We start from the raw sequence: 13,575 nt of genomic DNA, 5'->3' as shown, positions 1-13,575 counted from the left end.
ATACCCAGAATTTGTATTTTTCTGTACATTGCACCGTTCACTTTAGCTCATGATACAATAGCGCCCTCTGTAGGTTGAATCCTAGTCACAAGCCGCTCCCTCACAGAAGTACAAGAATGAGACTTTAAATCAGCTCAGCAATAAATATATAGTTTCTTGTTCTCTTCTTTTCCTTTTATTTTGCCACAGAAAAAACATTATCTTTTCAAAGCAATTTGTCCAACTCTCCAAATTAAAACAGCTGAAAAGTAACTACAATTTTCAATTTATACAAATGTGTAAACATAACATAGTTACAGGAAATACAGCATAATCTTTTGAACACCTTGAAAACAAAATAAAAATATTTTCAGAAACACACAATATTCCACAAAACTATAAACTGCTCCTCATACACACCACAGCAATGCTGCAACCTGAAAGGTACAGATTTCATTTGAACAATAAGTAACATGGATGCTGTACTGTTTCTAACCCGTTTCCTCATTTAAATCTCTGCAATTGAAATGCTTGAACATCTTGGAGCACATGTCTTTTTGTTTATCTAGGCTTTCTTTATAGGACCTGGAAAGAAAACATAAATATTAAATTCTGATAAATAAATTCTGCATTTTTCTCCAAATTTGAGCTTACATTGCCACTTTCCTCAGGAGGTTATTGACGTCGCTGTCAAAAGGCTTCCTCCCCTGAGCCATTAAGAGGCACTGTTGCGCATTCTCAAACTCTTGCAGTTCCTGGTAGGCCTTGCACACAACACACACACATTTGAATGAGAAACGGTATTTAGCATTACAGTGATGGATAAACTCTCGCCCAATATAAGTACCGGTATTTTAAATTAGGCTGTATAAAATAATGTATTGTCTTTGTGATTTAAATTTTTTGTAAAATTTTTTTGTTTGTGTATAAAATGTTGTTGATATATTTCCACTACAAATTGGCACAAAAATTACCCAAAAAAAGGTGATTGGTGGTGATTTCTGACCTGTCCGCAGCGGAAAAGAGCCTTAGTGTTGTTGCGGTCAATCTGTAGTGCTTTGTTGCCGTACTTCAGGGCTTTCTGTGGGTTCTCCAGACGCAGCTCAGTGAGGGAGAGATTCAGATACACAGGAAGAAGGGCCGTCTGCAGACTCTCCTTCTCTGGCACATTCTGAGATTTCCTGGTTTCCAAAAGCTTCAAAGCCTGATTACGAAACAGAAAAAAACAATACAGATTTCAGTGTTCTGGAACTGGAAGACTAAAAGTAAATAATAAAAAAATAGAAGTGCACTATGCAGCTTTTCTGGTGAAGGGTGCATCATCTGCTTGTGTTCATGGAGATTATTTTGCTTTGCCTTTAATGTTCCACAATATGGCATTACACTTACTGGTACCTTAGTAACTTAGTGTTACAAGTGTTTTTATTGCTTAGAATTCCTACAAAAACATGCATTCGTATTGTAAGTGGGGTTTAGATACTTTCTAGCTATTTCTACCAGGTTGTTCGAATATAGTTTTCATGCAAATGTATCAAGTAAAGAAAAAGTGAAGAAAATACTGTCCAAACACATTCAGAAATAAATATTATAAAATAAATGATATGTTATAATCATTATATATTTTTAAAATGGCCCTAATGACTTGAATTAAGATAAATATTATAAATATTTCTTGCAGTTTTATTACCTGTTTGTAACGATCTTTGGCATGGTACATCTGGTTCTGATTGAAGCAGCGATTGCCAAAAGAACGTAATGTATTGACCACGTCTAAAAATGTGGACAGAGGAGAAGAGTTCTGTTCCTCCTAAATAAAAACAGAATGATATCAAGAGACTTCATTACAGTACACTTTTGGTTTGGTATATAATGTCTTTGCCTACTGGACATAGTGTGAGAAATTTATCCACTAGTCCAGAGTCCAGGAAGTCCAGGACGTGGATCTCATAGAGAACCACAGCACGTTCCGGGATGAAGGGTGGACAGCCCATGTTCCCATAGGCATACTGAGGCTGCAGCAGGAAGCGTGAAAACTCCCCCTTTTTCATAGTTAACAAACCCAGTTCCAGGCCTCCCAATGTCACATCTGAGACATAAATATAATGTGATGTCTGAATAAAATCAACTTTATTTCTTACAGTAACTTTAGACTGAAAAATGACATACCTCTCCCTAACTTCATAATCCGAGGGTGCCTTCTGTTTAGCGTGGTTTCAAAAGGCTGGTCAGAATACTCCAGGAAGCCAGAGTAATGCACTGTGAGAAAGTAAACAAAACAATATGAAACATGAATGCTTACAAATACTAGTGAAAAATATGCACCCTTATGCATTTCTTAGTTTTTAGTATATTTTTTGGATGGTCAATTGAACATCATACATTTGTTTGCAGGGATCCGAAAGTCTTATTATAAGTATGTGATTTACATACTATGACCCATTTTAACTTTTGAGAAACTGTGATTACGATTAGTTATGAAAATAGAAGCAAATACAGGTTTGCTCTGGTTCTCTAATTTTGATTACAACATTTTATAATCAAAACCTTAAAACATAGATGATGCAAATGAGTGAGTGCCACGCTGTAAATCACATACTTATGACTGAAGCGTTCTCGGGCACTGGTGGGCCCTCTCCAGGCTGGACCACTTGCTTCATAATTCCTCCATCTCCTAAAATGTCATCCATCTGCTGACGGAGGACCTCAAAAGGACTCTGCCAGGATAGAGGTTGTGGTCTAGGATCAGTGCATAGAGATAGGCTTTATATAGTATAATTTTGGCTATTAAAAGCATACTGAATGTGAACTGAAGGATACATTAATGCTCAAACTTTAGACAAAAATTATGACAGCATTATGTCCAATGACATGCCGCAAGATGGCAGCAAAGCCACAGATTATTTCTGTTCCATTAACTTGCAAGAAAATTGTCTCGATCAATAAAATAATTATATGCTTTATGCTCCTAATGGTACTGTCTGTACAATTTTCATAACTTGAGCCTTCAAACACTGCCGTTAGCATCCGTGCTAATGTATTAGCTTGTGCACTCACCACAGAGTTTGAGTTCCTCAGCTGCTCTTCATTTTGGGTCAGCCTGCGGATACTGGACAGCAGCCCGTTCACAGACATTTCCCACACTGGGTTATTAAAAGACTACCTCAAGAAAATATCCTTTTAGTATGTGATGAAGGAGAACAACAGTGTCAACTTAGTTTGCACACTGAGAGCATGCACGAGGGCATGAGGTCAACTGGCAGCCACGTGACCTTTGTCAGCGAATGAAAAGACTAAAGACGCTTAGTAAACCAAATAAAATTTAGTTTTATCTTCTTCTAAAATGTCTAACTTTGTTAAATTTGTGAAGTCTGAAATTATTAGTATATAGTATTTCTTAACAACATAAAATCACCCCTCACTCTTTGCAATATGTCTGCTCATTTATTAGACTTAGACTAGATTAGAATAAAGCAAAATATCCACTCTCCCATGTCTATTTTGTAGCAAATTTACAAATCAATATACATTTTTAAAACAATTTAAAAAAAAAAAGGAAGACATAATTGTTCACTAGCATGCATGATTTCTACACACTACAACATCAATGTGACATAAATAAAAAATGTCTAACAATATTCAACAATGTGGCTTGAAAAATGAAATTGCACAAATAAGAAATAAAATTAACATCATTTAAAATATGACAAATACCTCAGTATAGACAATATCCACAGATATCTCACAGTATTGGCAGTGTAAATATATTCCATTAGTAAACTACTTAGAATCTAAACCTGAGATAAACCTGTAATTGATTTAAAAGCTTTATAGCTGCCGTGCTGAATGCATCAGAAGTTCTGCAGCTCCTCTGGATAGACAAAGTTACTCCTGAAGAGTCTGTAAGCCAAGAGCTGCCCTCCAAATATCATCATCACCAGCCCAGAGCCTGCACAGATTAAAGAAATGAGCAAAGGGGATCAACCGAGGACTGTCCACGTCAACACAGCTCTAAGCAGGAGGTAACTATAGTGGCAAAGGCCCGGACCTCACTAATTTGTAGTACCCTAATGACAAGTGAAAACAAGGACAAAATTAGGTAGGTCTATAAGGTCTATGCTTGGCCCTGGAAACTTCCACTTCAAGCCTATATTAAGCATTTTAATTTTGCCTCTTGTTACCATGGTAGTATAATAAGACCTGGGTGGTGGCCTAATATGGCATTAGAGTGAACTACAGTAAAATATATTAGCTGGATACTTTAAATATATTTTAGGTGGGTTGTAGCAGAAGCAGCACTGAGACTGATAATACAAGTTGTGCTTGTGACAAAAATTAGAATAGAACTGGTGGAAGTTGTTTGCCTGGCCTCTAAACTACTTGCATTGTATTATAGCATATTTTTATACAATCAAACAAGGTGTAATTGGTCAGGCTAAGAAGTTGCTTATAACAAATAGGCACAGACTTATTAGAATAAACAACAAAAACTTGGTAAACAATATTTGTTTGGTTGTTATTGAAAAAATAGTCTGGTACTCTCATTGGGCTTTTCCTGTATAAATAAAGATGAAATGAAAAAATGTATCAGTACTTTTATTTGGGGTGAAACTTGTTTAAAGTAGACCTAAGTCTTGCTGCATATGAAGATGAATAATAAGCAAGAAAAGCAATTACCCAGAGCTATCCACCAGTGTTCTGCAGAGGGGAAGTCTGACATCACTGCAAAAACATGAACAGAAAATATGAAACACCTGAACATTTACTATTGCTGGCTTTCAGATGACATCACAACATTCTATGGCCCTATAATATTTCACACAGATGTGGGGCAGCTAAAATGGATATTGTACAAATGCAGATCTTTGCTTTAATATAGCACATTATAGTCTAGAAGTTAGTCACTTAGTGCATTGATTTTCAACCAGTGTGCTGGAGAACACTAGTGTGCCTTCATGTATTGCCAGGTCTGTCTTGGAGAAATATACATTTTCAGTTAAGTTAATTCACACATGCATTTATTGAACAATCTACTATTTTGGAACAACTTATGATTTAGTTGAGAATGCAAAACAATCACTATTGTCAAACAGAAAGAACCAGACATAGGGTCAACGAAAATATTTGCACCATTTCTTTCCTATTTTAATGTTGTGTAATATTTTTATGGATGTTGTGTTGTGGAATAATTTTAACCAAAATTGTGTGCCAAGACTCTAAAAAGGTTGAAAAACACAAATGATTAAGTTTTACATTTGTCAAACTTAATCCAATAGCTAGAAAGTTATCAATAGATAGAACTGACTTATCAATAGAAAGTTATCAATAGAAATAACTGGCTCTTGCCTCCCATCTGGCAGTATGAAATCATTACATTCTCTAATCTGAAAGCCGGCAATAATAAAACAGATTATTATCCTACTAAACATGTAGCATTGTTCAGTTGTGAGTAATCTCCCATACGGTACAGTGTTACTCTATCCTGTTATGTAACAAGTCTCCAAATCCTATAAGCATTTCCGCTCCATTGATCTACTTGTGCGAGTGTCTTACCTGCTACAGTCATGGCAACATGCAGCAGAGTGACAGTGATGGCGTAGTCCCAAACCCACTCTTCCACAATCCAAGCAAAAACCAAGCCGCCCAAGAAATAGGTCACCTCTGTGGAGATGACACTCACTGTAAAAAGGTAGAAGTTGTCACCATTCAGAATTGTGCAACTATATTTTTGCAATCCTTTTGTAATCCTTGTTGACCCACTTTTTATTACTGTCTGTTTTGGTCATTGTGACGGTGAATAAAAGCAAGGGTAACTGATGGTCATAGCCATGCAGAACAGGCATAACAGATTATAAAATTTAAAAAGTGCAGATGACCCAAATATGCTGTGCTCGTTAGTCATACTGAGATTTGACGTGTAAAGTATACAGCTGCTAAAATAGAATGGAGCAGGCATCATGGTAAAAGTGCCACATTGCAGGTAATGAAACATGTAAGTACGGCTCATGCTGCGATTTAAAGGTCCCAATTACTCTATTTTCTGATGTATGTTATAATATTGTTTCCTCATCAAAAACTGGAGTTGTGTTTTGTTTCATTCAGATATGTTTAACGCACTAACCCTGCATATTTAGTCTGAGTTATTTTCTTAAATACAAAACATTCCACCTTGTGATGTCATGTGGTACTACAGGAAGTGCTCCACTGAATTTTTAAACTCCATGCATACACCATTTGGATAATTTCAGCCCTGGAATTGCCAGTCTCTACTAAACAAAAGGTAAAAGACAGCTGTTAGTTTAGAAACTACCACTTAATGACATCGCAAGATGGAATAGAGCTTTTTGTGCTTTGGAAAAGTAGCCAGAATAATAAGCCAGGATTACTCAGACATGTGTGAATGAAACAAAGCCAAACTCCAAGTCCGTTTTTGATGAAGCAGTAACATTCCAACATGATGATTAAACATTTGCAATAGTTAATTAGGACGAACCCTATAGACAAGTATATACAATAACCTAATAAAATGTTGGGATTAACATACAGCATAGATCCATAGTCTGCAGAGATTCTTTAACTAAACCATATTTTGTATTACAGTATAACAAAATAAATAAACAGATAGTACATTTTGCACACAATATAAACTCTACATGAGTAGGGTTAGTTTACAGTTAACTACACCTGCCTTTAATTGAATGTAACTTATTATAATGCCTCTTTATCTGAAATGTTCTGTCTGAAATTTTTGGTAAATAGTCACGTTTTTATATATTGCTTTTCCACCTTCAAGGCACTCAAAGCACTTTATATCAATGAACCACTCATTCACACACACACACACACACACATTCATACACCAGTATGCACTGTCCTTCAGGGCAAGGAGGGTTAAGTGTCTTGCCCAACGACACAACAACAGTAATCATTTATAGGAGCTAGAATTGCACCGCCAACCAGTGGGTCAGTGGATCTGATTGCTCTTCTGTTGATGTTTTTAGATCAAGAGCAGGATTTGAGCTGCCAACCTTCAGATCAGTGGATAAACTCTCTACTATTGTTGCCCAACAGTAGCTCAGTTGAGCGTCAGTTATTCTGTAATAATTTATGCAGCTGTACTGTACTGTAAATTCAGACAGCTTTAACAATACAAAAGCATTTTGAGCCATATATTAACACAATAAATGGACAAACTAACACATTAAACTCTAATACTCACCCAGGTATTTGGGGTTCTGCCATGATGGTTGTGTTGTGTAGTCGAACGGAGCCAAAAAGCTGTTAATCTCATGAACTCTGAAATTACAAATATGACTATGCAGTGATCATTAATGAAACAATCTGTGTGATAGTTAATGACCATACCTGAGCAGTCCAATGCAGAGGCTCACAGCGATGTAGTACAGAGAGTAGAAACACACCATGCACATCAACAGATTCTGCAGAACAACCTGAAGCACAAAACAATAAACAACTTCAGATGCGCTGACTAACAATGCCCTGCAGATATGAACTGTGAGTCCTGCTGAGTTTAAAACAGCAGGGAAGCAACCACTTTAATGGAGGTAAAAGAGAAAAACACATCATTTAAAATGTTTTAAACCTTTTAGATCAGTAAAGAAGCCTACAATACACTGCTGTTTTTGGTAGAAGAAAAGATGAAATTACATAGTCAAATTTAAACACAAGTGACTCAATGAATTCTGGGGATGTGACAATCTTCTATAGAGCCATGACCAACATATTTATAGTGAAGGGCTCCAGAGACAACATTTAAATGGAGAAAATACAGTCTAATTAGCAAAACTAAAAAGTTGTGTGCGCTTGGAATAAAATACACCATGATTTTGTCCAACTCCTAATTACCCAACCAAGCGAAGCAGACACTAAAATACAGCTGTGGTTAGGTCTGTTTATGTTTATAATAGGGATGTGTCTATAATGGGTGTATTCTCACTTCTAGTTCTAGTTTGCCCTGATTTGAGCCACATTTTTTCTTGGAGGGACTAAGGAAGTAGTATGGGTGTGCTCACATATAGTAATAGAGGAGCCTCCCTGTAGTAATTTATATATCCTTATGTGGAATTTGTTGTTTTATTGTAGTCTCGTTTCAAACACTTGAGGATTTTTGAATGAGATTGGATGACATATGAAAAAGACACAATATACTGGCTTAGATGAATGATGATTTCTCACTATTTGCTTTCCAGTGTGATACATTTTAAACCGATCTCAACCAAGCTTCATGTTTGTTTAAAATTTGCCTGTCCCTGATCTCATGCAAAATCCTTTCCCCTCGATCTTTTTTCTCTGGCCCAGAAAAGTGACACGGTGAGGCCAGACAGGTCACCTCGGTCTGATCAGCTGTATTTTTTATAGTGAGAAAGAGGACAAAGGCGTGAGAGGAAGGGAGAGAGAGATAGAGAGAGGAGGGGAAGGGTAGAAAGGGGAGAAAGAGAGAAGTGGGAAGAAACTGGAGAGAGTTGAACCACAGAAAATAGACGTTTGGCACCATATATCTTCTCCCAAACAACACCAACATTAAAAAACATATGAAGGAGAGAGAACCAAGGGAAAGGGGGAGAAAGGGGAGGGATAGGAGAGGGAAGAGGAGTGAGGAGGGTTGTGTGTGTGTGAGAGAGAGATGGGAAACAGAAGAGAAGATGAGGGAATAAAGGGGTAGTGGAAGAGAGAGGGGAGAGGGAAAACAGGGAGAAAATATAACAAGGGAGAGACAGGATAGGATATGATAGATGAGAAAAAAGAGGAGAGAGACCAGTGGATGAGTGAGACAGAAGAAGGGGGAAGAGAGGGGAGAAAAGAATGACACAAGAGGTTGAAAAAAAGCAAGAGAGAGGGTGGGTGAGATATGAGAGAGAGGAGAGAGGAAGGCAAATGAGTGGGGAGAAAGAGGATAGTATGTATAGAGAAAATGGGTGAGGAGATAAGGGGAAGCTGGGGAGAAAGTGAAGATTATATGGAGAACGAGGAAGGGCGAAGGGGAGAGGAGAGAGTAAAGAGAGAAGAGAGGGAGCAATGAAAGATAAAGAAGAGACAAGAGAGAGATGGGCAGAGGAATGGCAAGGGGAGGGTACGTAGGTAGGAGAGAAAGAAGAGTGAAGAGATGTGAGAGAGGGACAAATTGAGGGTGAAGAAAGAGAGGAAAGAGACATAATATGAGAGAAGAGAGAAATGGAAGGGGAGTGTAGAGAGAAAGGATGACAGGAGAGAAGGAAAAGAGAGATTGGAGAAGCAAGAGAGAGGAGAGAGAGAAGATGAGAAGAGGAAAGAGAGAAAATGGGGAGACGTAAGCAGCTGACAGGTGGAGCACATGTGTGGCTAATCACAGTAATTGCAGGCCTGTTGCAGTTAGCTGTATAGTGCAGGTCTTTGTCTGAGCCTAGCCTCCTCCTCAGTAATCTGATTAGATTCACCTGCACTACGACCAATTACAATCTGGTGTCACTGGGAATACAGCAAAACAACTGCTACGGCAAAAATCGTTTCTCTAAATCTGAAAACAAATTAAAGTTATCGTGCCTCGTTAGGTGTTTCTTCATTTTTATCTTGTCAATGCTAATGAGGTAATTAGATAAATGGATGTTCAAATCTCTTAGGCTGTTGAGGCATCCGGCTTTGGAAAGTACACTGAGTAAATATGGGAAGTTTACTTTGTATTACTGCATATTTCAGATGAATCTTACAGTCTAAATATGCTCAAATATGTCCAGAATATTAAGATACTGAGGCTAAGGACTACCCAAATCCCATAGTATCAATATATATGTCAAAGCTCTGGTAATAACAGGCTAAATAGCTTATATATGCTAATTCACATGGTCTATGTCTTGAAAAAGGTCATATTACAGTCTTAGAACAGTCACTTGTTAAAATGGATAACTAGAGCAGCAACAGTCTAACAGCCTATGTTTACGTGTACACCAATATCTGACCATTATCTGATTTCTGGAGTTATCAGATTAATGTTACATCACATAAACAGTTACAGCTGATTTGAGTAAACTCATTTCTTCTTCTGATTATGTGCAAATAGGTTTTTATGCAAGTAAGGGCAAATTACTTAGGCACAGACAAAAACAATTAAAGAGAAATTGTTAATGATTGAAAGAGTTATTTTAAAATTCATTGTAGCCTTCATAAGGATCATCTGGTCTGCCAGTGAGTCAGTCCAAAAACCAGTTTAAATCAGCTGGCTCTGAACTGTCAGGTACAAAAACAAACAAAACCTTGGTCTAAAAAAAGAATATATTAAAATAAAGTATATCATTAAAGCTACTTTATCTTCCAAATACAACAGTTTAAACTACATACACATGTCACCAGTTTTTGATGATCAGATTTCTCTTGTACATGTAAACACACACCAAAAACAAATCTAATTATTGGGTTATCTGATTATTTTTTATAAATATGATTATTATTTTATACCATGTGAATGTACCCAGTGTGTCTAAACTAAAAAAAAACACAAAAACACAACACTGTTTTGAAAGTCTAATGATTTCTCCCCATAGACGCTCAGTGATACTTTCTTGGGCAGATGGGTCATTTATAGAGGCTGATGTTTATTTCAGTCCAGGCCACCGCTGGGAACCACAGGACTCTATTTTAAGCGACTGTTGCCTCCAGACAGCAGAGGAAGAGCAGATCTATTGCTAATACACTGAGAGATGATGGGTAAACACCTTCGGCACAGCGCTGTTTTGTTTGCCTGCTGCAGATTAGCTTATGACCTAAAGAAGAGAACCCTCAGCCAGACCAATTATTTACTCTAAGGGGATTCAAACTGAGTTCAACATGACCACCTCTGCATTCTATTCAGTCAGATATAATGACAAGTTAATGCTGAGCTACATTAGGCTATTATTGTTTATGCATAAAACAATATGAGCTGTTCTGTAAGCCTCCTACCTGGCAACCCATATTTTTCCTTCCCTCCTCCAATGTATCTGATGTCTCCACACCTGGTAACACATATATTTAGCTACTCTGAAGAACCTGAACTTCTGCAGAAATAGCCTACTGCTGAATTATCAGTACCTAGCCACATGTATCGTAGCGTATGTGTGTGTGCGTGTGTGATTGTGTGGGATTGGGGGTAGGCTAGTTGGGTGGAAAGGCATGAGGGATTGTTTTCTAATGCTTTTATAAATACAGAGATTTAATTCAGATTTGATTTGATATTGGCCGTACGTGAATGTAGTTTGAATGCACTGAAAGGCACATTTGGAACTTATAGGCCTATTACCATCCATTTACTTAAAAAGGTCACCTAGAACTTTCATCTTGTTCTTCTTGTAACTGCATTCTGAAGTCTGGTCATGATTGTTCTTTCCTCTCCACAGCCATTTATCAGTTACCTGTCCAGCCAGAACTACACGCTTTGACAAAACTTTACAAAGATGAGTGGATCTGGAGCTGTATCCTGTCAGAGAGACACATGGTTCCTTCATGTCAAAAACAAACATGGCTGCTTACATGTAAAAAAAGGGAATGTGAATGTGTGTTATGAAAATTTTTGAGAGGAGACGTCTTCTCTTCTGCATTTGAGAAACAAGTGATACATATGACTCACTGTGGTTGGACTGTCTTAAGTTAGAACATAGGATTTTCACCCTCTACCTTTTGTCCAGTTCCAGACTCTTTTGGAGTCTATCAGAATTAGGCAAGTGTCAGGCAAATGTATCGGGACTTGAGAGCTGACTAAAAACTGAAAGAGAGGTTTAAACTCAACATATTAAAGCCACAATGCCTAATTTTTGTACCCAAAAGATATAATGGACAAATATGCAGATTATGATTTAAAAGATATATTTGATACATTTAATTTGTCAAGTTTTATAAAAAAAATAGTTATATGAAATACTGCTACATTTTAATAAAAGTAACTTTTTAGTACTTTGAGTAGTGTTTATTCATAATTTTTACTTTTACACAAGTACAATTTTGGCAGGACTTATTTGTAATTGAGTACATTTTTAGCTTTGTAATTGTACTTTAACATGAGCAGTGTGCAAATGGGCCAGCTAACATCTACAGTAATAACAATAAGCTAAATTCAGCCAAGCTTATGCTTTCCCAAATTGTGCTGTTTATGAAATCTCCAGCACAGGGATTTAATGGTAGAAAATGGTAAAGCAAAAGTTCCTGTCTAGACAGTTGAATCTTCACATTATGACTATTAAAGTTTGTGAACGAAGGCCCAAAGTTTGCCCTAGAAAAGTCTGCACTCATTTCCTTCTTATCCAAAAAATACATTGAAATAACACAACATGTTGTTGTTGTTGTTGTAGTTGTTGTTTTTTTCTTTTTTCATTTTGATTGTCTTTATTGCACTGCAAAACTTTATGCATCTTTTGAATTCTGAGGTGACTTGCATCTCCCCAAATCTAACTCTTATTTGGCCTGGAAGAGGGTCTCTTCCTGCTTGTTTCCATAGAAATGTTGTTCCTTAGGCTATAATCTTCCCTAGCATGCCATAAATCATATCTGTCCCCATGGAGAATGTTCTGAAGTATGGTTTTGAATTTCTATTTCCATTGAATCATACATGTGATGTGGCACGTGCAGAAAGTGACATAGTGTTGCTTTAAGATCTAACCTACTACTATCCAAATAGTTCTGCATTTTTCTTACCCAGGTGTCACTGGGTGTGGTCTTGAGTGACAGGGGTCCATGGCGTTTGATGAGCGTGACTCCACAGCAGCGGCAGCAGTAATCCAACAACATGAAGGGCCCTGGAGAGCAAGAGCCAACGCGGGCTACATGTCTGTGTGTGAGCGAGGCAAAGAGGGAGAGTATGGAGTGAGTGAGGAGGAGAAGAGGAGTGGATGAGGGACTGGGGATTAGGAGAAAGGAGATTACGACTAAGAGGTCTATAGGTAAATCCTGAAACGGATCAGGGCTGTACAGGTGAATCTGCAGAATACACCTCACAAAAGATATGAAAATAAAAGGTTCATGCCTTAATATAGTTCTTATACACTGTCCTTTCAATGTACTCTTTTCATCTTTAAGATCATTTACAATATTGTATAATTGCTCCTGCACTATGATTCTTGATTTCTATCCATGCAGCATCTCCATGTCCATGTGAGCTTCAGCAACCATTTGAGACACACAAACATGATTATTATGCATAAAGTTTTAATAAAACCAGTCAGATTGCATCAGCTGAACATTTATTATTGTATAAGGAAACACTCTGGGTCTGCTAACTGGTAATGTGTGAGTTTATATTTGGAACATAATAATAGCAACATTTTATGGTAAAAACATATACAATGGTTCATGAATATAAAAACATTACTTTCAATGGACAGTAATTGTGCACAGTTACTGGTCTGGTGTCAAAATAAATTCTTTCCCAAAATAAATCTTTTCTTTGATTTCCTGAGCGAATTCCCTGGAATATTATGGTAAAGTCCAGTGTATTAATGTGTGTGTGCAAATTGAAATGCAGTATTGTTAATTTGCACTAAATACAAACAGCAGTCATATGAATCACATTGTGGATAAAAATATAAAATGTAGTCGGTTGAATACCTCCACAAATAGATTTATATTCAGTGTTTTTAA

General features: G+C 37.1%; 2 protein-coding genes across 2 annotated transcripts; both read right to left on the bottom strand.

The window, feature by feature from the left end:
• Positions 1-365: 365 nt before the first annotated feature.
• On the bottom strand, positions 366-3,198 carry fkbp6 (FKBP prolyl isomerase 6). Its single transcript, XM_055232271.1, has 8 exons — positions 3,034-3,198; positions 2,576-2,693; positions 2,146-2,235; positions 1,863-2,065; positions 1,667-1,786; positions 986-1,183; positions 634-743; positions 366-564 (listed from the first exon to the last, which is right to left on the bottom strand). Exons 1-8 carry the CDS (start codon positions 3,109-3,111, stop codon positions 471-473), a joined length of 1,011 nt encoding a protein of 336 aa, XP_055088246.1. The 5' UTR covers positions 3,112-3,198; the 3' UTR covers positions 366-470.
• A 497-nt stretch (positions 3,199-3,695) lies between these two features.
• Positions 3,696-12,751, bottom strand: tmem244 (transmembrane protein 244). The gene is made up of 6 exons (XM_033991205.2): positions 12,634-12,751; positions 7,342-7,427; positions 7,196-7,272; positions 5,530-5,655; positions 4,654-4,698; positions 3,696-3,925 (listed from the first exon to the last, which is right to left on the bottom strand). The coding sequence occupies exons 1-6, from the start codon at positions 12,724-12,726 to the stop codon at positions 3,828-3,830; spliced, it is 525 nt and encodes a 174-aa protein (XP_033847096.1). The 5' UTR covers positions 12,727-12,751; the 3' UTR covers positions 3,696-3,827.
• Between the last annotated feature and the right edge of the window lie 824 nt (positions 12,752-13,575).

This window comes from Periophthalmus magnuspinnatus, chromosome 24, assembly GCF_009829125.3.
Source record: "Periophthalmus magnuspinnatus isolate fPerMag1 chromosome 24, fPerMag1.2.pri, whole genome shotgun sequence".
Lineage (NCBI taxonomy): Eukaryota > Metazoa > Chordata > Actinopteri > Gobiiformes > Gobiidae > Periophthalmus > Periophthalmus magnuspinnatus.
Note: the sequence above shows the minus strand (reverse complement) of the source record. Positions and strands in the feature narration are given on the sequence as shown.

Bases quoted from the DNA above. Each gene is read 5' to 3' on its own strand.
- fkbp6 (XM_055232271.1), bottom strand. From the start codon at position 3,111: ATGTCTGTGAACGGGCTGCTGTCCAGTATCCGCAGGCTGACCCAAAAT. The intron at 1,184-1,666 runs GTAATAAAACTG...TTTCGTAATCAG, and splicing joins CCAAAGATCGTTACAAACAG to GCTTTGAAGCTTTTGGAAAC. The intron at 565-633 runs GTAAGCTCAAAT...TTTTCTTTCCAG, and splicing joins CTCCTGAGGAAAGTGGCAAT to GTCCTATAAAGAAAGCCTAG.
- tmem244 (XM_033991205.2), bottom strand. From the start codon at position 12,726: ATGTTGTTGGATTACTGCTGCCGCTGCTGTGGAGTCACGCTCATCAAA. The intron at 7,428-12,633 runs GTAAGAAAAATG...TTTGTGCTTCAG, and splicing joins CCACACCCAGTGACACCTGG to GTTGTTCTGCAGAATCTGTT. The intron at 7,273-7,341 runs GTATGGTCATTA...TTGTAATTTCAG, and splicing joins CTCTGCATTGGACTGCTCAG to AGTTCATGAGATTAACAGCT.